Below are 26093 nucleotides of genomic sequence, written 5' to 3'. Positions count from 1 at the left end.
GAGAAAGTACCGAAGGGAGGTCTGCATAACATGATCAGCACGTCCTTCGATGCAGTTCGCAGTAGCTTTTGATTGGACAAAGGAATTTGTTTCCCTTTAATTATACTTTCATTTGGTTGAGTTTTGAGTTTAGGCTCATGATGTCACTCAGAAGTTTGTACATGTAAAATGGGGTCAGACAACTTAGCCTTGATCTGTTTATTTTGATGACTTGGTTATTTGGAAGGTGCTACTCTTTTTTTCCCCAAGTTTTTATTTGGCATTTACTATGGTTTTTACATGAATTTTATAATCAAAATGGTACCCCTCCTTTTTTTTTTAATAATATATTTATTTGCAAGTCAGAATTGCAGAGAGCGCACATACGTGCGCACGTGCAAGAGAGACAGAGAGAGAGAGAGAAAGAGAGAGAAAGATCTTCCAAGTGCTGGTTTATTCTCCAGCTGGCTACAACAGCCAGGGCTGGGCCATGCCGGAGTCAGGAACACGGAGCTCTACCTGGTCCCAGCAGGTGACAGGACCTAGGCATCTTTCGCTGCCTTCCTCAGACCACTAGTAGGGGGCTAGATTGTAGTGGAGCAGTCTAACAGCTGTGGGCTTTAACTGAACTGCCACAACACTGAACCTGAAAGTGTTACCTCTTAAAGAACTCACTGATGTTTCTCATAGCCACGTGATAACCAAAGCTGTTGTATTCAGCATTCATTGCTTCCCACTCCCTCGCTCTCACCCCACCCCAAGCCTGCTAGGCAGTACTGCAAGCCTTGGTGGACTACTAGGTCAATGCCATCTTATTCCCATGGGGGTTCTAGAATTAAAACATTTAAAAATGTAGTTCATTCCTTGTTCAGACTTTGGAAGTTTAATTTAGATCCATTGCATCGGGCAAGCACTGGCCTTTAATGAGTTCCATTTGGCAGCATCCTTTTGTTCGGCCTCAGGATTGTCTGCGCCAGTTTTTTTTACCTGACTAGATTTACTTAATGATGTCTTGGATTTGTAGGGCTGTCTGGCAGGTTGAGGAGTGCCCCGGTGCTCTGCCCAAGGCTCTGGTCCCCCAGGGCAGGACCACAGACCTGTCTTCTTCCTTTTCCCCTGTGTCTAATGCCAGAAAGATGGAAAGGGCTGGAGTACAAAACTGTTTCATCTGCTTTCTTATGTGTTTACATATGTTTCCTTTTAATCCTGACTTTATATTTTCTTCTGCTTTTATTTTTGCAGGGAATACAATTAAGTGGCATTTAAATTTTATGTTGAAGGTGGAGACATGAGACTAAAGATATCTCTTCTAAAAGAACCGAAGCATATCCTTTTAAAACTTTGTACTTTATTGTGATCGTCTTAGAGTACTGCTGAAAGTTTTCATTTATTTTGCAATCTACTTAGAGAATGGATTCCACCGTGTTAATGGTAATTTAGCTAAATTTTTTTTTGAAATATTTGAGGTCATGTGTTCCAGGTAACTTTCCAAAGCAAACTATTTGCTCTAAATCTTACTTTCAAATTCATATTGACATTTTTCTGACTCTACTTAAGTATTATACTTAAGTACTTAAAAAGCAGATTTTGTTTAGTCTAGTTCAGTCTTAAAAGAGAAGCTTTAAAAAAATAGTTTCTTTGCAAGCGTGATCTAGAATGTGTTCATTGAGCTCTGTTTCTTCCTGTTCGTGATAAAGTGGAGGACGAGCCAGGGAAAGCTGAGCCGTCAGGCTACTGTTTGACATGAAAACATGCCAATCATTGACATTTTGCTAAATGTATGACCCCATATTTTGTGAGCGTGTCCCCAGTTACATGCCAAGACATATGATTGGCCTACTATTATTTAAAGCAGTTGTATTCAAAGTATCATTTGCAGACTGTATTACACATCTGTGAAGGGATAAGCAAAGAAGACCAAGAGCTGTGAAATTTCTGTAGCAATTTGATTCTGTTACAGCACCAAATATAAGATCATTGTTTAGGTAATTTTTATCTTCTGAATGTCAATTTGCACTGAATTTGAAATAAAAATTTCATACTTCAACAGCACTAATTTAAACATTTATTAAACTTTTTGCATTTGTTTTTATTTACATAATCTTGTCTATTTATTTAAATGTTAAATGAAAATGTAAGTCCTTTTATTTCTCTTTAAATAATTTTATTGGCTTTTGAAATGTGCTCTCACCGGTTCATGATGTGCAATTTTATACATTTGGATTATATCCTTTTACCTTTTCAAATTGAGGAATAATAACATTTTAGACTTTACTGAACTGTTAGTTTTCTTTTTGCTCTCATCATTTTAACTGCCTTGTTAGTTTGATGTCTTGTCACACATGTTTAAAGTATGCTCAGAGTAATTTATGTAAGGGTAAGTACTTCTGGTGGGTTTTTATTTTGGGTGCGGGGTTAGGTTGTGTGTATTTTCTCTTTTCCTAAGCTGCGTTCTTTCTCGGTTTATCTAAGCTTGTTTGGGTGCCCGCAGTTATTTTAGACCTTTTTTTCATTAATGGTCTGTTGGTCCTTGGATTTAAATTGTCTTTTGAGTTTTGAGGTTTTGAGTATACCAGTGCCACTTTATTATGTATTTAGGTAGCCTCTTAAAATCTTTTTGTATTCTCTTCATGTCTTTTTGGTTTCTACTTAATACACTTTATCTTAAAGTCTTAAAAAGAAACCTAGATTGTCCCAGAATAATTATGACAGCTTGTTTCTTTTTGTTTTCTTGGAAAAAGTTTAATTACTCAAATAAATTGATGAAAGCATTGGTGAGAAACAAAAAGGTAAAAGGATCGAATAGTAGCAATAACAGAACAAATAGGCTGACCAGGAGTGGTCTGGCAATAGAGAAATTTTTGTATAAGCAAAACAAAGCATCCTTTGTAAATGATAACTGGAAAACCTTTTCTGGGTCTGCTAAGGTAAGCAGTTGTCCTGAGAGAGCAGATGACAGCTGCTGTAACATCTCAGCTTATGTAGAAATCCTTGTGACAAATTAGAGATGAAAAAAATAAAGTGAGACATTTAGAGATACATTAGAGATGTATTTTTGTTACTGAATTATTTCCTGACCTTAATGTCAAAAATTTGATATTGTTAATTAAAAATAAGTAAATTTTTTACAAAGTTTGGTAAAATTTTAGTTTTGGCTGTGAAACTATGGTGCTTTTGATAAGTTGAATTGATATGTGGCATAAATATTTTAGGAAATTTTTATTCAATTCAGTTTGCTTTTTTTTTTTTAAAGATTTTATTTATTTATTGGAAAGTCAGATATACAGAGAGGAGGAGAGACAGAGAGGAAGATCTTCTGTCCGATGATTCACTCCCCAAGTGAGTGCAACGGCTGATGCTACACCGATCCAAAGCCAAGATTCAGGAACTTCTTCCAGGTCTCCCACACGGGTGCAGGGTCCCAAAACTTTGAACCATCTTCGACTGCTTTCCCAGGCCACAAGCAGGGAGCTGGATGTGAAGTGGAGCTGCTGGGATTAGAACCAGCGCCCATATGGGATCCCGATGTGCTCAGGGCGAGGACTCTAGCCACCAGGCCACACCGCCGGGCCCTCAATTTGCTTTTAATACTTGATGTTTTTTTACTTACTGAAACATTGTATGCTTATCATCAGAAATTTAATGAGGCAGATATATATAAAGAAATAAAATTTGTAGCTCCTTGTTCTCCCTACCTGTTCTAGCATTGAATGTAGGTTCTTTCTTGCCTTATAATCTACCTTATGATCTGTTGGTTTCTTTTGTGAATCTCTGGTTTTGTTTATAGAATTTTTGTAACATTTTAAACTTAATAACTTTTTAAAAAGATTGATAGGCAGAGTGACAAACATATACTCAGAGAGGGAAGGAAAAGTTGACAGATAGAGGGAGGGGGGAGGAAGAGAAAGAGAGACAGAGACAGAGATTGAGATCTGTTAGTTCTCTGTCCAAATGGCTGCACTGGCTGGGGCAGGGCCAGGCCAAAGCTAGGATTCCAGAGCCACATCTGGGGGCAGGATGGATGGCAGGGACCCAAGTGCTTTCTTCATCTCACACTGTCTTCCCATGCACGTCAGCAGCTGTCTTGATTGAAGTAGTCCTTCAGTCTGGGGTGTCAGTGTCGCCTGCAGTGAGGTAGCCCCTGGACCACAGTGCTCCACCCTGTAACGCAGATTTTCAACTTCCATGTAATCAGAGCTTTGTCTTTCCCTTTTATGTCTGAATTTCTTACTTTGTGTTCTTATGACTGTTTTGATAGATGTTTATTTTCTTAGAATGTAAAAAAATGTCTAAGTCACATAATGAAAAGTACATTCAGAAACTTAAAGATGTTTCATGCCATTCTGTTTCCTTTCCATAATCTGCATCAATGAACCATTTTGTTTATTAAAATTTAAGCCTGTTTTGTGTTTTTTGTGCCTCCTTAACGCTGTGATACATCAAGAATTAGTAAGCTGTGTGGGCTGGACGACTGCTGAAGAGCTGTATTCCTGCAGTGATGATCACCAGATAGTGAAGTGGAACCTGCTAACCAGTGAGACAAGTCAGATAGTCAAGCTTCCTGATGACACTTACCCCATCGATCTGCACTGGTTTCCAAAAACCTTTGGTGTAAAGAAGCAGGCACAGGCAGAAAGCTTTGTCCTTACCAGTTCTGATGGTAAGTTTCAAATGGATCTTATGTGCTCATCTTTGTATTTAAAAGATGTGATATCGTCACCTAACTTAATAACATAACTGCACTAAGTATATAGGCATGCTTTATTATCTAGTAAATGTTAATTTCCAGTTACAAAGTTGAAGACTTATGAAATTAGTCTGTAGTCTGATTGTCTTTTTCTTTTTTTGTTAAGGGAATGCTTTAATTTTTGTTTCCATAGGAACAGTAGAACTGTTTTTATCTGCATTGTACTCTACCTACATCTCATTTGGGAGTATCCTTATGCGCAAATGGAGTCTTTTGGTTCACCTAACTCCCCAGAGGCAGATGTTCAGTTAAGCTGCATCAGGTCCCTGATCTCTCTTTCACTCACCTACCTTCCCTTCCTTCTTCCTCTCTCCCTCCTTCTAGCTCTGTCTCTCTTTTAAAAGATGTGTCTAATTATTTGTAAGGCAGAGTTACAGAGAGAGAAAGAGACGGATCTTCTGTCTGCTGGTTCACTCCCAAATGGCTGCAGAAGGCAAGACTGGGCCGGGCTGAAGGTGGGAGGCTTGCCCTCTTCTTCCACTGAATGGAGAGGCCCAAGTACTTGAGGCAGTTTCAGCTGCTTTCCCAGGAGCATTTGCAGGGATCTGGATTGGAAATGGAATGGCCAACCCAGTCTGCCATTATGCCGATCCCTCTCCGTTTCTTGAAGAGGCTCTCCTCCCATTGGCCAGCAGTCCAGGGCTCATGAACCTGGCTGAGAAGTGTCAGCAGAAAGGGTGTCTTTTCTTCACTGCTGCCTCGGTCATGTGCCCATTGCTATGTGAGTCACTTTAGTCAATGGAACACCATATGGAAAGAGGAGAAAGAACAGGCTGTTATCAACAGGATTGACTTGGAATTAATGGCTTGAATTTAGGTCACTTCAGATGAGCCTTTATTCAGATTCACTGCTTGGACATTTACCACTGCTTTTCCTTTCTCTCCATGCAACACATGTATGTGCGCTCTCTATATCTCTGACTGTTTCTCAGATAAGTATTTAAGTAAATTATTGAGTTTGAAAGGATGTAGAAGTGTGAGACAGAGAACGGGATGTTGAAATTAAAAAGTGTTCAGAGAAGAAGTTGAATATCATGAGGAGATACTCAAGTTTTCGTGTGATCAATTATTTTCTTTCTAGCATTATTTACTATTTTAATAATTCATGGAGCTATATACTACTTTTTAAAGGTTATACATCTTTAGCAGTTTGCTTAATCTTTCCATTTTTAGCATTACTGAAATGCTTAAAACGTTTTAGAAGAGTTACTATCTAAAGGAATGCTTTGATACAGTCTCTTGGGAAGTCATTCAACATTCCTTGAGTTATAGTTAATGAAAGTTGTTTTTTAAATCTTGTATTAAACATATTATAATGATATAAAAATGATTCCCACATTCTCTTATGTTAGTTAATATGCTCATTTAAATACACTTTTTAGAATTTCAATTTTACCTGTTATTTATAAGTAGAGATTGATATTATTCCTCAGGGTTTAAATGTCAACCTTAAACCTAAATAAATCCTTTTACATTAAGAAGCAAATCAGTTATGGTCCTGGCTGTATTCTCATGTCCAACTTCTGTCAAGTAATTGGGGGGGAAATTTAATTGGTATATAGTTTTGGACTTTTATTTTCAAAAGGTGATTTTTGAAAAGCTTAAAAACCTGTACAGAAGAACTAAAACAATTAATTGAATTAATTATTGATTTATAATATTTATATAATTTTCTATTTGTGCTTTATTCTGGAAGTGCTAGTTGTAACTGATACAAAAGACAAAGGTCCAGGATTGATCTTCAGATCTGTGCTGAAAGATAATTCTGTTTTTCCCAGGTTGTACAGTTTTAGCACTTGTCAGAAAATCAATATTAGTCATTTTAAGCTAGGGAATGTCAATAGATAAAAATTCAAAAGACTAGAATAGGTTATAAGACAATGTCTGGACGTGTATTTCTTGCATGAGTTGATATTTGTTTAATTTGGTGATGGAGTCATTTACTGTGTGCAACATTTGTTTATTATGTGGATATTATGTGCTACATGATATGCTAACATTTATTGAAACAGACATTTACAAATATATAGGCAATGATCACAGGATTATTGTCACACTTACTGTATGTCACTTAAAAAAATCCAAAATTTATTTATTTGTTTATTTGAGAGGCAGAGTGGTGGAGAGAAAGAGAGAGAGAGAGATTTTCCATCATTCCCCAAACCAGTCTCAGTAGACGGGTTGAAGCCAGGAACTCCATCCAGGTCTCCCCCGTGGGTGTGAGGAGCCTGAGGACTTGGCCTGTCTTCCCAGGTGCATGAATAGGAAGCTGAATTAGAAGGAGAGATGTGGGGCACTTGAACTGGCACTCTCATTTCGAACTAGCACTCTGACGTAGGATGCTGGCTTCACAAGTCGTGGCTTCATGTGCTGTGCCCATATGTGTGCTTCTTTGTGTCATCTTTATAGTTTCTTCTGTTGAGGTTTTTGTCTTTCATGTTCCATTTTCTTTGTAAAGAAAAGGTATGTACAGATTTATTCGTTAGTATTTTTATTTAAAGAGGCAGATTTACAGAGAAGAAGAGACAGAAAGGATAACCTTGCACCTGCTAATTCACTTCCTAAATGGTCAAATGGGCTGAAGCCGAGTTGATCCGAAGCCAGGAGCCTCCCCGGGGTCCCCTCGTGGGTGCAGGAGCCCCAGGAATTGAGCCTTTCTCCATTGCTTCCCCAGCTGTAAGCAGGTAGCTGAATGTGATGTGGCGTACCAAGGATTTGAATGGGCACCCTTATGGAATGCCAGCAACGCAAATGGAACCTTAACCTAATATGCCGTGGCACTGGCTGCACTGTGTTAGTCTCATAAAGAGAGTAATAGTACAGTTGAACTCAAAGTAATCTTGTTACATTGGAAAAGTACTCTTTAGACAATATAAAATTGAAAGGGAAATGTGGGGAAAAATAGGTGATGCTGGTGAGTGATCAGATGGAAAGTGTAGATTGCTATTGGAGGCTTAGAAACATGAACGGAGGGGAAGAAAGCCATCAAAATGAATGAGCAGAAAGAGAATAAATAGGGCATCACTTGGGTTACTGAGTTGGTTGATTCAACAAAATGCTACTTGTTGTCAGTGGAATCAGCCCATATAAAAAACAAACCAGCTGTCAATAACAACAACAACAAAATGGCTGCAAAAGAACTAAAATAAAGTCTGCTGTGTGTAGAAAAGAGAAACTGTTGGTGGGAATGGTTAGGTGGCACAATTTTTAAAGCTAGGTGTTAAATATTGAAAGCTACCTTAAAGCATTTGACTTACAGATACGTTTGATGGATTTTTGATGTTAGGAAAGAATTTTGAGAATCTGTAGGGTAAAAAGTGAATTTAAGCAAAAGTTTGACTCAACATTTTGATTCAGCTGTTAACATTATTCTCTTACTGCAGAGAAAAAAATGTTTTGATTTTGGCAAAAGTTTCTAGTTTTGCTGTGCTTTGTTACTAATCCTAGATGTTTAAAAGATTTTCATTGATTGGTTGATTTGAAAGCTGGAGTTACTGAGAGAGGTGAAGATCTTCCATCCACTTTGTAACTCCCCCGATGGCACAGCAGCTGGGGTTAACAGTAGCCAGTAGCTTTTGCCAGACCATTGGCAGGGAGTTGAATTGGAAGTGGAACAGCTGGGACTTGAACTGACATGCCAAAATACCAGCCCCACTATTACCAGACTTAGTGATCATTTAAAAAATCACATTGAAACTTTCTTAGAACTTTCTACATCACTTATTTGTAAAGTTGATTTGTCTCTTTGAAATCTTTATATCATCTGCTTGTGTTCTTTAAAGATGTAATTTTTTTTTCCTTTTTACTTTCTGCCTGTATTTGTGGGAACTTTTTGAAAATGGCAGCTAAATGGCCTGTTTTATCTATCTAATGTCTGTCACAGTGTAAAGTCGTGTAAGGCAAGTCCTTTAAAACCTGGATTATATACTTAACTATTTTGGTTCCTCTCTCCTCCAAACATTTTTAAACTTCCCTTTAGCCTGTTAAAAAAATACCAAGATTGCCAAACTGCCTAAATAAAAAATAATCTTGATTTTTGTTCTGATGGTCCTTGGCCATATGTCAGAGTTGTCTTATCCTTCTGAAAATCATAGCACTAGATTATGTTAATTGAATAAATTAATAAATTATTATAATGGAAGTTTTTCAAATATATCTTTTTTATAGGTAAATTTCATCTGATTTCAAAGTTAGGAAGAGTGGAAAAAAGTGTCGAAGCTCACTGTGGAGCAGTGCTTGCAGGAAGATGGAATTACGAAGGAACAGCATTAGTTACAGGTAAGATGCCCATGAAAATAACCTTTAAATACATTTTTGAAGAAAAAACACCCAGAATATTTTAATCTAACATTGGTGTTTTTCACTAACAGCAGATAATTGCCAGAATGTGCTCTAGGCTGCTACCTCAGCGTTGTGATGCAGGCTGTCACAGTGTTTATTTTCCCACGTGGCTTCTGGAGACTTCTTTCATCTGCTGATAGTTAACTATGGTGTAATTCTTAAAATTAAAAATGTTTTTTTATAACTGATCTTTATCTCTCTTCTATTCTACTCCAAGAATCGGTAACTCCTTTTCCCTCCGCTGGAAAGGCGGATTTGCAGAGAGAAAGAGACAGAGAGAAAGATCTTCCATCTACTGGTTCACTCCCCAAATGGCTTTAATGGCTGAAGCTGAACTGATTCAGAGCCAGGAGCTTCTTCAAGTTTCCTATGCAGGTGCAGGATCCCAAGGCTTTGGACCATCATCTGTTGCCTTCCCGGGTCGTAAGCAGGAAGCTGGATGGAATGTGGAGCAGCTTGGGTACGAACTGCCATCCACATGGGATGCCTGCACTTGACTGTGAAGGATTAGCCCATTGAGCCATTGAGCTGGCCCATCAATAACTGTTTTATTATCTATCACTTACTACAAAGCAACATATCCTAAAATATGTTGTCCAACACAAACAACACTTTTTAAGCTATAACTTCTCTCTTTCCTCCTTTTTCAAGTACAATATTTAATAAAATAATAATAAAGGAGTAATCTCTTACTTGATTTAGTTTCCTAACTCACTGGAATTTGGCTTTGTTTAAGACAGGTAGCAATCTAGTTGGGTAGTTCTTTTGGTTCGGTGTCTTGTGAGTCTTCAGTTGCTGGATGGGACATCAATCATATGAAAGCTTGCCTGGGCTTCTAAGTTCTGCTTTTATGTGCCTTGCTCGGAACAATTGTTGGAAAGAGTCCTTTGTTCCCTTTTGTCACTAACAGAAGTTTGTCATTGCCACCTGGGAATCTTCACAGGGCTGCATAGGAAATTCTCCCAATGATTAAAAAGAAAAACAACCCCGATTTTCTAACAAATCCTCATAAATCATGCTTCATCATTTCCATCACTTTCTGCACATGGAAAGCATGCTGCTAAGAGCAGCCCACACTTAGAGAGAAATTAAACAACCCCCTTGAACAGAGAATTAACAGAATGTGTGGATGTGTTTTGAAATTACCACACCTATGCTGGTCATACTGTCGGACACTTCTTACTGAATTGTCTTGTTTCTTATCTGTGTCTTCAAGTACTCTTTTTCCAGTTGTTTCTTTACTAGCATAAAAATATGTTCAAATGTCACTTGTCTTAAAAACTAAGAAAAAAACCAGAGCCCAGTGCAATAGCCTAATGGCTAAAGTCTTTGCCTTGTATGTGCCTGGATGCCAGATGGGTGCTTGTTCATGTCCTGGCAGCCTTGCTTCCATCCAGCTCCCTGCTTGTGGCCTGGGACAGCAGTCGAGGATGGCCCAAGGCCTTGGACCCTGCACCTGTGTGGGAGACTCGGGAGAAGTCCTTGGCTCCTGGCTTCGTATCGGCACAGCAGCAGCCTTTGCAGCCGCTTGTGGAGTGAATCATTGGATGGAAGATCTCTCTCTCTCTTCTCCTCTCTGTATATCCTGACTTCCTAATAAAAAAAAAAATGAATCCTTAAAAAAGATTTAGAAAAAAGCAAGTGAAAATCTCTCCATTAATCAAATCTTTCTAAGTACAACTTCCTCTTTTTTTCCCCTTTTCAGCCAGCCTGTTCAGTACAGTCAGTAACTTGTTGAAATTTGGTGTCAGAAGATATTTTTAGTAGAATTCTAACATGGAGAGTTCAGTGACAATGGAAGTATTATTTGAATATTATCCTCGTAAATCTTTTATGATTGAAAGAAAATAAAATTTTAATATGGAAGTTAGGACAGTTAGATAAAAGTGTTTCAGTCATTTTTACTAACTTTCAGTTTTGAAGTACTGTCAGAGTAAATTGCATTTGATCTTAAGTATGTGTTAATGTAGATACTTTTGGTTTGTATGCAAATTTGATTTTGTTTCCTTTAGAAAAACATATACTTTTTTTTCTATGTACAGTTGGGGAAGATGGACAAATAAAAATCTGGTCAAAGAGTGGGATGCTTAGATCAACACTAGCTCAACAAGGTATGTTTTTTAAATGAAAATTACAAAAACACCTTACCATTTTCTTTCTGAACCAGTTTTGTATCAATTGAGGCTGATCAAGTTCAAAACCTTTTGTCTCACATTTCAATTCATGTTTTATTTCCTTTTTCCTTTCCATGATACATGATGAACCCCAGTAACACAATTTTTATTTCTATTAATTTTTTTTTAAATTTCTTATGATGTTTCTAGTAGGGGAGTGTCAGTGAGAACCTTGTTTCCAAATCTTCCTCTTCTTCCTTCTGTATGAGAGGGTCCTTGGGTTTCTGCTACACATGTGTGAGACCTGGGTTGAGTTCCTGGTGCATTCTGATATTTGATATTACTGTCTTAGCTAGTGTCCTAGTCACTAAAAGAATGCCTACCTCTGTTTTTCAGCAGATAGTACTCTCACATGCCTCAGAGCATAAAAGGTATAAACTTATTTCATATCCTCTGTTATTACAAACTAGCACTACATCTCATATTCTGTTTTACAGCCTTTCAGCCATTTCCACAAACTAAGTGGCAACTGGTATTTTTATTTTCTTATGTAGCAAATATATTAAGTATATTTTTTCTTTTGAAAACAAGTAGCAGTATAATCCTGCACATGTTATGTTAGCTTTTTTTTGAAAAAAGATTTATTTATTTTTATTAGAATGGCAGATATGCAGAGAAGAGGAGAGACAGAGAGGAAGGTCTCCCATCCGATGGTTTATCCCCCAAGTGACTGCAAACGCTGGTGCAGAGATAATCTGAAGCCAGGAGCCAGGAACTTCCTCCAGGTCTCTCATGCGAGTGCAGAGTCCCAAAGCTTTGGGCCATCCTCTGTTGCTTTCCCTGCCACAAGCAGGGAGCTGAATGGGAAGTGGAGCTGCCAGGATTAGAACCAGCCCATATGGGATCCTGGTACATTCTAGGTGAGGATTTTAGCCACTAGGCTATCTCACTGCAAACCACCCCCCTGTTTTTTTTACTTTAGCTTGAATCATGTGCTATCTTAGAGATAGTTCCTTATCAGTATATAGAAATCATCCTCCAACTGTTTTCTAAATAGCATACCAATTTATATACCATGAGCAGTGTATAAAGCTTCCAGCTGCTGCGCATCCTAGTCCATGCTTGTCGTTGTATTTGTTTTTTTTTATGATCTTCTTAGTGGGTGTGAGGTACTATATTAGGGTGGTTTTGATTTGTACTTCCCTGATAGCTAATGATGTCAGACTGCTTTTCACTTGCTATTGGCCATTTGTTTGATCTCCTAGAGAGAAATATCTATTCAAACCTGTTGCTTATTTTATTTTATTTTATTTTCAGTTTTAGTATATTTTTGTTTTGAATTTTGAATTATGTGGTATAATTTTGTATAGGCTGGGATTCTCCCCAAACTTCCACCCCCCCCTCAGATTATTCCCATTTTGTTACAATAGTGTACTCCTTCATAAGGAATCATAATTCTATCAGTCTCTTATTTAAGTGTACCCTGACATTGTTGGTACAGACAATGTCAGCCAGTCCAGCATCCCGTTGTCTACACATGTCCGACAATTTCATTGGGATCCATCTTTCGTCTGGAAGCAGGGATGCATGTTCCATTATACCCCCATATCTGTATTTGATAGACCCCAGTACTCCATCACTATACATTTCCATAAGTGGGAAGCCATGAAACAAGGTCACCAACTGGTATGAGTTAGAACAGCCACAACAACAACAGCAACAACAAGATCAACAACAAATTACAGCACCATGAAAAAATGTGCTACTGAGTAACCAACACATGGGTGACAAAAAGGAAACACAAAAGTCTCTCAGGAAAAATGATGCCAATGTATAATCCATGATTCCATGATGAATTTGAGAAGAGAAAAGAAATTATTTGGAATAAACCAAACCAAAATTAAAAAAAAAAAATCAAAACACATGGGATACAGCCAAAAAAGCAAGCAAACAAACCAAAAACAGTATGGATTGGGTTATTGAAGTTACATTTTCCATGTTGATCTCCTTGTACAAGAGAGAACATCTGGTTTATACCAATACAAGTGAAATCTGCGTATGAGAAGGGGATCTGCAATCCTATATTTGCAGCAGCACAATCTATAATAGCAAAGACATGGAAACAACCCAGATGTGTGTCCAAAGAAGAGTGGTTAAAGAAATTGTGGTACATCTACTCCATGGAATATTATTCAGCTATTAAAAGGAATGAAACTATTCTATTTACAACCAGGTGGTCCCAACTAGAGACCTTTATGCTCAGTGAAATGAGTCAATCACAAAAGAACAAATACCATATGCCCATTTTAAAAGTTGATACTCCTTTTTATTGTTGAGTTATAAGAGTTTTTAACATATTCTGGACACAAGACACTTATCAGAAAAATATTTTCTCCAATCCTGTGGGTTGTGCTGTCGCTTTCTTGATGGTATCTTTTGAAGCACAGAAGCTTTGAAAAGTCAATTTTTATTTTTTTGCTTTGATTTTAGTGGTATCATATCTAAGAAACCATTTCCTAATTCAAGATCAGGAGGATTATATGTTGTCAACTTATGCTCTCCCCCCTCTTACTCCTCCACCTCTTATTTGAAAGGCACCGTGACAATGAGAAAGAGAGGAAGAGAGAGAGAAGCAGACAAATAAAGATCTACCATCCACAAGTTCACTCCTCAAAATGCTTGTGGTAAGCACAGCAAGCCCAGGCTAATGCCAGAAGGGGATTAATCCAGATCTCCCACATGGTGACTGGGACCCAGCTGCCTGAGTCATTATCTACTATACCACCTGTGTATCTTACAGGAAGCTGGAGTGGGAGCTGAGCTCTGGCCTCAAGCCCTTCAGTATGAGATGGCATGTCAGCCACTGTGCCAAGTCCCCCTGCTCCCATATTTTCTTCAAAGAATTAAAAAGTTTTTTTTGAAACTTGTATAATTTAAGAGCCATCCATCCACTGGTTCACTTGTCAAATGCCTGAAATAGGGCTGGCCAGCCTGAAGCCAGGAATGCAGAATTCAGTACAAGTCTCCTCCACGCGTGGGTGGCAAGGGCTCAGGTGTTTGAGCCCTCATCTGCCTCCCAGGGTAGAGGCCTGGGTCAGCAGTAGAGGAGTCTGGACTCAAGGCAGGCACTCGTCATGGCCTCAGGCCTTCTCATCCGTGAGCTACTGTATCAAGTGCCTGCTCCCCTTCTCCTAATTTTAGTGCCTGTTTGGACTTGTGATTCATTTTGAGTCAGTGTTCACGTACAGTGTTTACTTTGGAATGGGACAGTGGAATTCATTTCTCCCTTCAAATAGATCCATAGGTAATATTATCTTAAGAGCTAAAGTAGATTATGCCATATAACAGGAAATGTTATTGTGGATTCATCGTGTTAGGTATTGATGTAATCTTTTTTTTGTTTTGTTTATTTAAGATTTATTTATTTTTATTACAAAGTCAGATATACAGAGAGGAGGAGAGACAGAGAGGAAGATCTTCCGTCCGATGATTCATTCCCCAAGTGGCCGCAACGGCTGGTGCTGTGCTAATCCAAAGCCAAAGCCAGGAACTTCCTCCAGGTCTCCCACTGGGTGCAGGATCCCAAAGCTTTGGGCTGTCCTCGAATTCTTTCCCAGGACACAAGCAGAGAGCTGGATGGGAAGTGGAGCTGCTGGGATTAGAACCAGCGCCCATATGGGATCCTGTTGCTTTCAGGGCCACACCGCCGGGCCCAGTGATGTAATCTTTGAGTGTTCTAAATAATATGAGATTACCTTGGTATCAAATGGCTTTGAAAGTCCTAATCATTGGGCCCGGCGCGGTGGCGCAAGTGGTTAAAGGTCCTCGCCTTGCACGCCCGGGATCCCATATGGGCGCCGGTTCTAATCCCGGCAGCCCCGCTTCCCTTCCAGCTCCCTGCCTGTGGCCTGGGAAAGCAGTTGAGGACGGGAACCTGCACCCGCGTGGGAGACCCGGAAGAGGCTCCTGGCTTCGGATCGGCATAGTATCGGCCCGTTGCGCTCACTTGGGGAGTGAATCATCGGACGGAAGATCTTCCTCTCTGTCTCTCCTCTCTGTATATCCGCCTTTCCAATGAAAAAATAATAAAAATAAATCTTTGAAAAAAAAAAGAAAGTCCTAATCATTCTCCTATTTTAATCTTATTACTCTCTAGGTTTTTGTTAATTGTGAGGCTTATTAAGGCAAATCAAATTAGGTGTATTTTCCTATTTTGGCTAACACATTGGTCTTTCAGCCGAATAATCTAATTTTTTTTTCTGAATCAAGAATTGCAGACTTCTTACAGAACTAAACATAGATTTTTCAGTTTGTAATAATTTGAGTCACTTGTTTTTTCATAAGGTATCATGGACTTTTCCTATTTAATCTCTGAAAGAAATTGTTAGAGAAAGTTAGTTATGGTGACATTAATCCAGAAGGACGAGTCTCTGCTATTTATAGCAATTCTTTAAGATATTAAAGACTGCGAATTTTGAGGGTGATTGTAAACTCGAGCAACGGAAAGCTGGCTGCTGAAGGCACTGGGAGAAGGCCTGGGGCAGGCTGGGTGTTTGGTGCAGCCAGTAAGACACCATGTGCTCATTCGTCCTGCATCGGAGTGCCTGGTTCAAGCCCCGGCTCTGCTGGGAGCCAGCATCCTGCTGCCACCTGCACTGGAAGGCAGCAGAGTGGGTCCCTGGCACCCCTGCCATTCTGTTCCTGGTTCTGTGGGCATTGGGGGAATGAAGAGGATCTCTCCCACTCTTTGTTTTCTCACTGACTTTCAGATAACACGAAAATAAATAAATGAAAATTTAAGTAAAAAGCCAAGACACATGGGGTAGGAAAATCTGACCTCCTCCGAAGAGGACCACTAAATTTTTGACCCCAAAATTGAAGTAGTATAAACCTGAATTGCTGCAAAACTCAGAATTCTGCTAACCTTATATTCCTGTGTGAATTATATTTACTTCTGATGAATAGAAATATTCTGATTTCCCAGTTCATTTTAGCTATTGGAGTCAGCCATTTATGCAGCAAAAGATTAACAAATAACCTTCTCCCCTAATACAGAAGAGACATTAATCTCAACATTTTTGGAGAAAATTTGACTTGCTTTAAAAATTGTACATGCTGGGCGCCCAGCGGCATGGCCTAGTGGCTAAAATCCTCCCCTTGAACGCGCCAGGATCCCATATGGGCACTGGTTCTACTCCCGGCAGCTCCATTTCCCATCCAGCTCCCTGCTTGTGGCCTGGGAAAGCAGTTGAGGACGGCCCAGAGGATTGGGACCCTGCACCCAGTGGGAGACCTGGAGGAAGTTCCTGGCTTCTGGCTTTAGATCGGTGTAGCACCGGCCGTTGCGGCCACTTGGGGAGTGAATCATCAGACAGAAGATCTTCCTCTCTGTCTCTCCTCCTCTCTGTATATCTGCCTTTCCAATAAAAATAAATAAATCTTAAAAAAAATTGTACATGCTGGAACCAATGAACAGTTCCTTATTACAGAAACGTGTTGTGTGAGAGGTAGTGATTATCACTGCATTATGCAGTTGATTATAGATAAAAAATTGGAATGAAGGAATACTGCAAGCCTTTAGGAACATTTCACTTACACCGTCTTATACCGCGAAGAAATGGTATAACAAAAAGTGGAACTTTTAAATAATGAATTTAGTAAAGCAGATAAACTGGAAATATAAATAACTAATTTGCTGCAGGTGGTACCCATTGTGTCAGGTGCTATGGGAACATGGAAAGGCACAGATAAATACTTTGGATGAAGTGAAAGTATTGGAAAGGCTTTCTTACAAGTATCTTAGCATGTTGTGACTGAGTTGTGAAGGATGAAGAAATTAAAAATGAAATGGCGGGCCTGGCGCGGTGGCGCAGTGGTTAAGGTCCTCGCCTTGCACGCCCTGGATCTCATATGAGCGCCGGTTCTATCCCTGCAGCCCCACTTCCCTTCCAGCTCCGTGCCTGTGGCCCGGGAAAGCAGTCGAGGACGGCCCAAAGCTTTGGGAACCTGCACCCGCGTGGGAGACCCAGAAGAGGCTCCTGGCTTTGGATCAGCATAGCATTGGCCGGTGCGCTCACTTGGGGAGTGAATCATTGGACGGAAGATCTTCCTCTCTGTCTCTCCTCTCTGTATATCCGCCTTTCCAATAAAAAAAAATAATAATAAAAATAAATCTTTAAAAAAAAATGGGCTTGGTGGCATCAGATTGGAACTGTGGAGGCAGTTAGCATGAGCAGGGCACAGACCGAGGAGCAGGAGGCAGGAAGGGTGTGGGAAGACGCTCTGGGCCACGAGCAGGCTGTGTGAAGGACAGCATTGCCAAAGGGACTGAGATACAGGCTTCATGCTGCATGCCACATGAAGGGGTTTAAAGCTTGTGCTTTAAACATTTAGAACACTAAATAGAAATTAGCTAATGGACATCTTTTAGGGAGAGCACCTTAGAGGAGACATGGCTAGTAATGAGGTTACTGTCAGACTGCACACTACTGCTGATTGAACTTCAGTTGAAAACAGTGAATAATAGTTCCAGACTGAGAAGGGTGGGCAGATACCCAGGGAGGGCTAAAGAACTCGGAGACAGGAATAAAGTACAATATGAGCGGAGTGATGGTGGCTTTGAATAGGGGGAGTTTGAAGTTCCAATATAGATGTGCTCAGGGACACATGGGTATGTGCTGGAGCTTGGGGGCAAAGGATAACACACTATTCCCATTTATAGGTAAAAAGTGAGACTGAAAGGGATGCTGAGATCCAAGGAGAGGTGGTGGAGGAGAGAAGCTAAAAGCATCCCTTTACTGAAAATTTTTCTTATACCAATCAAGTGATAGACAAAATGAAAAAGTTGCTTATGTGGCATAAGTTCTGCTTGATTGTTTTTGGGATATGTCTCCTATAAATGTAAAGGAAATGAAGTAATTGTTGGCTTTTGATTTGGACAAAAAAGGGGAAAAAACCCCAGTGCCTACTGCTTTGAACAACACAAGCAAGTTGTTGGTTATTGCGTTAGAAAGTCATTTCTAATCATAGTAGCTAACCAGTAGTGCTTCTACCAAGCCAAGCTCCATTGTGAGTATTTTACTTCTTTATTCACTCAGTATATACCTATATTGCACTCAAAGCAAGGGTAACAAATGCTTTACTCTAATATCGTTTGTTTCAAAAGCATTCTTAAAAACATACAAAAACAGTATTTTTAGGGAATGCTTTTATAGTATGAATGTGAAAAACATAGTATATTTGACCATGTACTTCCTTAAAACAACTGAAATACCATTTTTATCTCTTCTTCTGTGGTTTGAAAAGCCTTCAACAGGTTGAAAGAATTTAGATAATTTGTTTTACAGAGAGATAAGGGTCTGACATTTAACACAAACCCAGGTGCGTGTGGTTTCTTAAAAATGTCAGAAAGGTCACATGATTTTAGTGTACAAAGTTAGAAAAACAAGATCTTTTTGAATGTCTTAACAGAAATAGAGTATAAATAATATTCCCAATATTAAAATCAAGAAATAATTTGATTAGTATAAAATGACTTTAATGTTCATTTTTGTTAATGTTGAAATGAATATCTTGTTACATAATTTGGTAAACTCTTTGTTTTAAATTAATTCAGTCTGAAGGTTGCATTTGTTATTTCCAGAACTGACTTTTACTAGAAATAATCTGTGCTTTACAAGTTAGTTTTTAAAAACATAAGTATTATGAATTTGTCTCAAATATTAATAGGACTACTTCATACCATGTGTTATAACAAAGGAATTACTTTATCTTTTCTTCAGTAAGCTTGTAGAAGTGATTATTTTTTGGTAAAGCTAGCATCTCCATCCTCCATAATGATCTTTAGGACTGCCCAAGTTGTAAGTTGTATAGCTGTGTAGTTTACCTCCTTTGGAAAAGAAACCACTCACATCTATACTAGTTTTACACTTAATATATTTTAAATTTAAGTGATAATGAAAACTTCTCTTAATTCTTGATGTCATATCCACTTTTAATTTTATTTGCTTACAAGTGTTGAACTAATAAGACTTAGCTATTCATTTTATTTAGGGTTGGTTTTTATTTGCCATATAAAACCTCATATTTGTTTATATTGCTTACATTTTGATTGATGAAATACCATTAAAATTGCATGTTTTCACAGAGGAATTATTTAAATTTTTCTGATAAGCTTTAATTTTAGTTTGTACTATGTTACACCTTTTTTTTTTTAATGTTAGTATTGTTGCCTAAAAATTGCTTTATAAGCAGGAAATGAGTTGTCTCCTTGTCCCAGTGGGGAGTTAAGTATCTTGAAGAAAAGTTTATAAACAAGGAAATGGTGACACAGCTGACTTACTAGAGCCACGATTAAATGTTAGAGGACAGAAGAGTCCCTAGCTTTCATTTCTATACCTCGGTCGTGCCTTTTACCACATGTGAAGGCCTAGAGTTACATCCTGTATAATTGAATGAGAGTTGTATATACTGAGTTAATGTTTGCCTTAGTTTAATATATACTCCAGGAAAGAGTGCTTTCCTAAGTATTTAGGCCTGAACCAGGCCAAATCCGGGAACGTGGATCTCCACCTGGAGTTCCCGCATGGGTGCAAGCACTTACAGCATCTTCCACTGCCACGCTGGATTGAGAAGTGGGGCAGCCAGGACTGCAAACCAGTGCTCCTATGGGAGTGTGGGCAGCAGCTCAACCGAATGGGCTGTGATGCTGGTCCCTGTTAAGCTATAAGTTGAATATCATTTTTTTCTGTATAAAAATTAAAACTAATAGTGAAAATTAAGAAAACACATGTAATACTGATAAAATTTCCTTGCACTGTGGTCCTCACCATGAGTTACATTTGAAATATCTGCACTTTGCTTTCATTTTCTGGGGAGTTTATTAAAATTGAACTTCCATTATTGGGATATTTACTTTTGAAGTTTAGGTCAGTTCTTATTACTCCCAGAAAGTTCTTTCAGAGAATAGAGTAGCTAGCAAGTAGAGAAGTGCTTTCTGAGGTAGTTCATCTCTGGGTAGAATTTCTGTGGGTTGTTTTTGTGCAAAACCAATCTTAGATGTCATTGACTGAACAAGTTATTTGGATTCTTCATAATATCTAAACTTTAGAAGACATGCTTCAGGGACTCTTTAGGTCTGTGCTAAACTTTCTGAGTTCTGTAAGCCACTGTGCTTGTTCAACAACTGAATTATGTTCTGACTGGGGAGAAAATGACACAGAAGTAGTGGTGGACTGCTTGAACAAAGCATTTATCTTTAAATTTACTCCCTGCTGATTATAGCAACATTTTGGTTTTTCATTTAAGTGAAGAATTGAGCCTTAATCGATTGGGGCAGCACTGGGTAGCTGTGGGTTAAGTGATTGGGTTTCTTGCATACCCAAAGCTGAGTCCCTAGTTCCAGGCCCAGCTGCGGGAGCTGTCTGACCCACCTTCCTCCTGAGGCTCTGGGGAGGCAGTGGACTGTGGCTTGGGGTCCTTAGAATTCCTGGCTCCTGGCTTTATCGTGGCCCCAGCCCTGGCTGTTGTGAACATTTGGGAAGTAAACCAATGGCCACAAAATAACTTTCTTTATGTCACTCTTTGAATAAATATATAATATTAATTTCCTATAAATCCTCAAATTCAGTTATTATTTTACTAAATAAATTCTTGAAATATCTGCACTTTTATAATTGTGTGTTTATATTTCATAGCTTAATTGTTTACCCTTGATTCTCTTTCCTAATAAATAGTACCCGGGCCAAGCAAGTTTAATATAGATGATGACCAAAGCTTTCAATACATATTATTAATTTTTTTAAAACTAGGCTCACTATAATTTTGCAGGAGATACTGGGTAATCTGGAAAGTAATAAAAGTAGGAAATACTATCTTTAAATGTAATATAACTAAAAAAAAAAAAAGATAAAACCTCCTCTAAATACCTGTCAGAAATTGAAAACAGTAAAAAATTTCCATGTGATTAGAGATGATAGGTAAATCATAATTATACTTTTCCCCAGCAACTAGAGTCATCTGTATCCTTATAGGATGCAGCAAAAAATTCTGCAATAGAAAATTTCCTCAACCTGATATTTATCTTGCTATTTATAGATTCATAGGTGGGAGGAGTATACCTGTTTTGGAGTAATTTCTCACCATTACCAGGTGACACAATGTGATTTGTGCATATCAGAAATGGGAATTACTTTATGAGTCTAATGTGCATTTTAAGAAGTTAGTTGAAGGGGCAGCAGGACAGAGCTTTCACGCCCCAGTTTCCTCCTCAGATGCCCACAGTTCTGAGGGGAGCTGCTGGGGCCTGGTCAGGTGGAAGCCAAGAGCTGAGGATGCAGTCCGGTCTCTGTGTGCATGGCTGGGATCCCAGTGCTTGCTGTCTCCCGGGGTTTACACTGGAAGGAAGTTGGAATTGGCAGCTTGAGCCAAGAATTGAATCCAGGGCCCAGCACGATAGCATAGTGGTTAAAGTTCTCACCTTGCACGCGCCGGGATCCCATATGGGTGCCGGTTCTAATCCCAGTGGCCCCGCTTTCCATCCAGCTTCTGGGACGGCAGTTGAGGATGGTCCAAAGACTTGGGACCCTGCACTCACATGGGAGACCCAGAAGAAGCTCCTGGCTCCTACCTTCGGGTTGGGTCAGCTCCAGCTATTGCACTCACTTGGGGAGTGAATCATCAGATGGAAGATAGTCCTCTCTGTCTCTCCTCCTCTCTGTATATCTGACTTTCCAATTAAAAATAAATAAATCTTAAAAAAAAAAAGAATTGGATCCAGGTACCCAGACTTGGAAATATCGAAAGCAGCACCAAATGCCTACTCTTCATGTATTGTTTTTAAATATTTCTTTATTTTTATTTGAAAGAGAAAGAAGGAGAGGCAGAGTTCTTCCATTAGTTTACTCCCCTAATAGCTGAATGGGAAGAGCTGGGCTAATCTGAAGCTGGGAGCCTGGAGTTTCTTCTCTGCCTCCCACATAGGTACAGGGACCCAAGGCCATAAGCAGAGAGAGTTGGGTATGAAGTAGAGCAGCTGGGACATGAACTGGCACCCACATGGGATGCCAGCAGTTGTGGGCTGAGGACTAGCATGCTACACTACTATGTTGGTCCCACATGCATTTTTTCCTCCTGTAAGTTATTTATTCATTTGAAAGGCAGAGAGGGAGAGAGAGGGAAGGAGGGAGAGAGAGAGAGGAAGGGAGAGAGAGAGGAAGGGAGGGAGAGAGAGAGAGGAAGGGAGGGAGGGAGAGAGGAAGAGAGGCAGGGGGAAAGAGAGAGAGAGAGAGAGAGAGAGAGAGAGAGAGAGAGAGAGAGAATATGAATGAATGAGAATCTCTCATCCTTTGGGTCAGGAAAAGCCAGGAGCAGGAACTTCACCTGAGTCTCCCATGTTGGTGGCAGGGACTGTTGCTTCCTTGGTGGATTAGAAGGGAGCTGGTGAAGTAGAGGGATCTGAGCCGGCATCTGGCATGGGATGTGGACATGTCAAGTGGTGGCTTAATGTGCTGTGCAGTCTCTACACCTACATTTATTTTTATACAGAAAGTTTATTGCACTGAATCAATGTAAATATTTGAGAACTGTTGATGATGAGAAATGATAAACCATGACTTTTAAAATATCTCTTTGTGTCTTGAAAATGAATTAATTTATATTAAATCATGTACATATTTCAGTAATCTTTTTTATAGAGCATAGATACTACATTTCTTTGTCTTTCTATTTACAGGAACACCGGTGTATTCAGTAGCATGGGGCCCTGATTCAGAAAAGGTCCTTTATACAGCAGGCAAGCAGCTGATCATTAAGCCTCTTCAGCCAAATGCTAAAGTTTTACAGGTATTTCTCAGGCATTTGTAAATGGTTATCAGGACTTGTTAAACTGGAGGGCTGTTTTTGGAGAGGTCCCTTTCTTCTGGGTGGTCTTTTTACAGTCTGAGGCCTCTAAGTGTGTGGTTTCATTGGCTTTTATTGATGAAGAGAATATTTGTTTTCAACAAGGTTTATTTCCCCCTTATTTGAAACATGTGACACTAGTAAATCACAAATTGTTTCCTGTTACTGAATTGTCACATGATTTGGCACGAAAATCATCTTTAAATTTAGCAGTCAGCCACAAATACGTAGATTTGAGACAACAGAAATAAAGCACAGAACGTTAAGAGCGTGCTTAGCTTTTATTTCTGTCATCATTATCATCACTATCTGTTCAAACACTTGAACTCTAAGAGTTCTGCATTCTTTTAGTATTTTCAGAGTGGAGGAGTCCATATATTACTTAGAACAAATTATTTGTTTGAGCATAAAATGTTACTAAGTATATAGAGAATATTTATCTTGAGGGTAAATGTTGAACTCACATCTTTTGTGTTGTTCAGAAAGGAAGAACAGTTCATTTAGAAGCAGAATCTTTAAGAATTCGTGCACTTCTTTGAGAGACAGACAGGGAGCTTCCCCCTACTGCTGTGCTCACTAACTGTCCGGAGTGGCCAGAGATGGAGTACAAGAAGCCAGGGCCAGGAGCTCAAGGCAGGGCTCCCAGGTGGGCAGCCGGCTCTCTGGGCCATCGTCATCCACTGGGGTGTGTGCCAGTAGGAGCTGGAGTGAGAAGGGCAAGAGGGACTGAGGCCCAGGCCTTCCTGGTCCAGGATGCGGGCATCCTAACCGGCACTGGCTTACACACTAGGCCAGACGTCTGCTCTTACAGGCTGAACATGGAGAGAGGATAGGTGGTTGTTTCAAAGTAAAGGACCAAGAAAAAAGCCTGTTCCGAGAGAAAAGATTGTTACAGAGAGAAAACTGTGAACCGATAACTACGCGGTGGCAAGCCAGTCAGAGGGGCAGTTAGAAAGATTAGATGGAACAGATGAACACAAAAGGTTTAAGTCTAGATCCAGGATTTTGTCATTTGATGCCAATGTGAAAGAATGCTTTTCTTTACATTTTTATAATGACACAGTGTAGTTTGGGTAAAAACAATAGAGGCTTTGGAGTCTCCGGGGTCTGAATCTTCACTTACACACGTGTGACGTTAGACAGGCTGTGAGATGTCTCTGACCGTTAACTTGCTCACTCTTTAGTTGGGGACACTAATACCCTCACTGTGTGATTGTTATGGAGATTAAAGGAGTTAACTTGCAAAGAATACAGGACAGTGCATCCAGCAAGCGCTCTATCTTATCTGTGTCATTTAGTCAGGATAGTATGAGGCTGAGTGGTGGACCTGGGTGAGGGCTTTCCGTGATTGAGGCTGACAGGTAACAGCACGTCTAAATGTGTTTAAGTAGAAGCAATTGAAATGCATTTCAATGATTAAGAAGATAGAGGTGAATTCATGGTTCCAAATTAGTGATTTGTGCGTAGATGTATATTTCACAAAGTTAACAAATGTCTTGCCAGCAGTGTCTGGCACAGTCCATCGGCCCTATCAACCTGTGCATATTGCTGGGTCAGTTCTGTTTCTAGTTCTGTCTTCTACCTGAACCAATGGGTGTTGCAGTTCACCCTGATTCTGCCCAGCACATTTAGCCCTTACACAAACCAGTGGGAGCTACAGCCTAGATGGAACGACCCGCAATAACCCCCACCAGGCCCGTTCAATGCCCTGGTTCCCATGTTTGCCAGTGTGTGTGGCAGACTTGTCCAGTCTGTCCCACATCCCATTCAGCTCTCATACATGTCAGTGGGCATTGAAGCCTAGTTCAACCAAACCAGTCCCACTATCCAGCCCACACACATGCTGGCAGGTGCCGTTCTTTCTAGCACCCCTTACCCCAGTCCCGGTTCTCATGCTCACCAGTGGGAGTGAAAACCCAAAAGGGAGGTGCCCACTATTTCCCTACTGGACCTACCCCCACTCCTGAATCATGCACTCTCCAGGTGGTTCTGGAGTTTAACTTGACAGATTTAGCCCCCAGTGCCAACCTCTGCCAGCTGATGCTGTGGCAAAGCCCAAACAACCCTCACCCATTCTGATTTATGCTTGCATCAGTAGGAATAGTCAACCCAGCCTGGCTTTTCCCTGGTCTAACTCACATGAGGCCCACAGGTGTTGTAGCCCTGCTTGTTCTGGTCTGCCCCCATCCAACTCACACAGTCCAGTGGGAGTGGTTGTTCAGCAGGGGAGCCTTTCATATTCCCCCTACCAGCTTTGCCCCCTCTCCCCCTGGTACTCGTGTGCTGGTTGGTGCTGCAGCCCAGACTGGCATGGTCCCCCTCTCCTCAGCTTTTGCCAGTGGGTGCTGTAGCCTGGCCCAGCCTAGCTAAATCACCAATTCCAGCTGACACTGGTGGGGATATCTTTTTCCTATATGGAAAGTTCTGTAAAAGATTCTCAGATTAGGGCCTGGTGCGATAGCTTAGTGGTTAAAGTCCTCGCCTTGCACGCCCAGGATCCCATATGGTCACTGATTCTAATCCCGACAGCCCTGCTTCCCATCCAGCTCCCTGTCTGTGTCCTGGAGAAGCAGTTGAGGATGGCTCAAAGCCTTGAGACACTGCACCTGTGTGGGAGACCCAGAAGAGGCTCCTGGCTCCTGGCTTTGGATTGGCGCAGCACCAGCTGTTGCAGTCACTTGGGGAGTGAATCATTGGATGGAAGATCTTCCTCTCTGTCTCTCCTCCCCTCTGTATATCTGACTTTCCAATAAAAATAAATAAATCTTTAAAAAAAAGATTCTCGGATTAGTCAAACTGTCAACGAGACATTTGTAGATAAAGAGAGAGAGAGGAAATCAGCATAAGAGAATGGAAAGAGTCCTAAAGAACTTATCCTTGCAATATGAAGACAGAAGAACTGATAAAGATGCGTTGCTGCAGCGTCAGTGCCGGCATCAGCTGATGAAGGCATGAGCAAGATTTAGATTCAAGTAGCATTTCTGAAATATGTATTAGTTTCATTAAGATCACAG

The 26093-nt window shown here is 40.0% G+C and overlaps 1 protein-coding gene across 2 annotated transcripts in view; it reads left to right on the top strand.

The window, feature by feature from the left end:
- IFT80 (intraflagellar transport 80) overlaps positions 1 to 26093 on the top strand; it is a 100896-nt gene that overhangs the window by 10242 nt on the left and 64561 nt on the right. For both annotated transcript variants that reach the window (XM_040974880.1, XM_040974881.1), the window contains exons 2-6: positions 1222 to 1304; positions 4418 to 4639; positions 8894 to 9004; positions 11110 to 11178; positions 22913 to 23022. In XM_040974880.1, coding sequence (XP_040830814.1) covers positions 1268 to 1304; positions 4418 to 4639; positions 8894 to 9004; positions 11110 to 11178; positions 22913 to 23022 — 549 coding nt within the window. In that variant the 5' untranslated portion in view covers positions 1222 to 1267. The remainder of the gene's footprint in view (positions 1 to 1221; positions 1305 to 4417; positions 4640 to 8893; positions 9005 to 11109; positions 11179 to 22912; positions 23023 to 26093) is intronic.

The sequence above is a fragment of the Ochotona curzoniae genome, unplaced genomic scaffold, assembly GCF_017591425.1.
Source record: "Ochotona curzoniae isolate NIBS_2020 unplaced genomic scaffold, NIBS_Ocur_1.0 contig_2599, whole genome shotgun sequence".
NCBI classification, from domain to species: domain Eukaryota; kingdom Metazoa; phylum Chordata; class Mammalia; order Lagomorpha; family Ochotonidae; genus Ochotona; species Ochotona curzoniae.
This window is presented reverse-complemented; position numbering and strand designations above follow the sequence as displayed.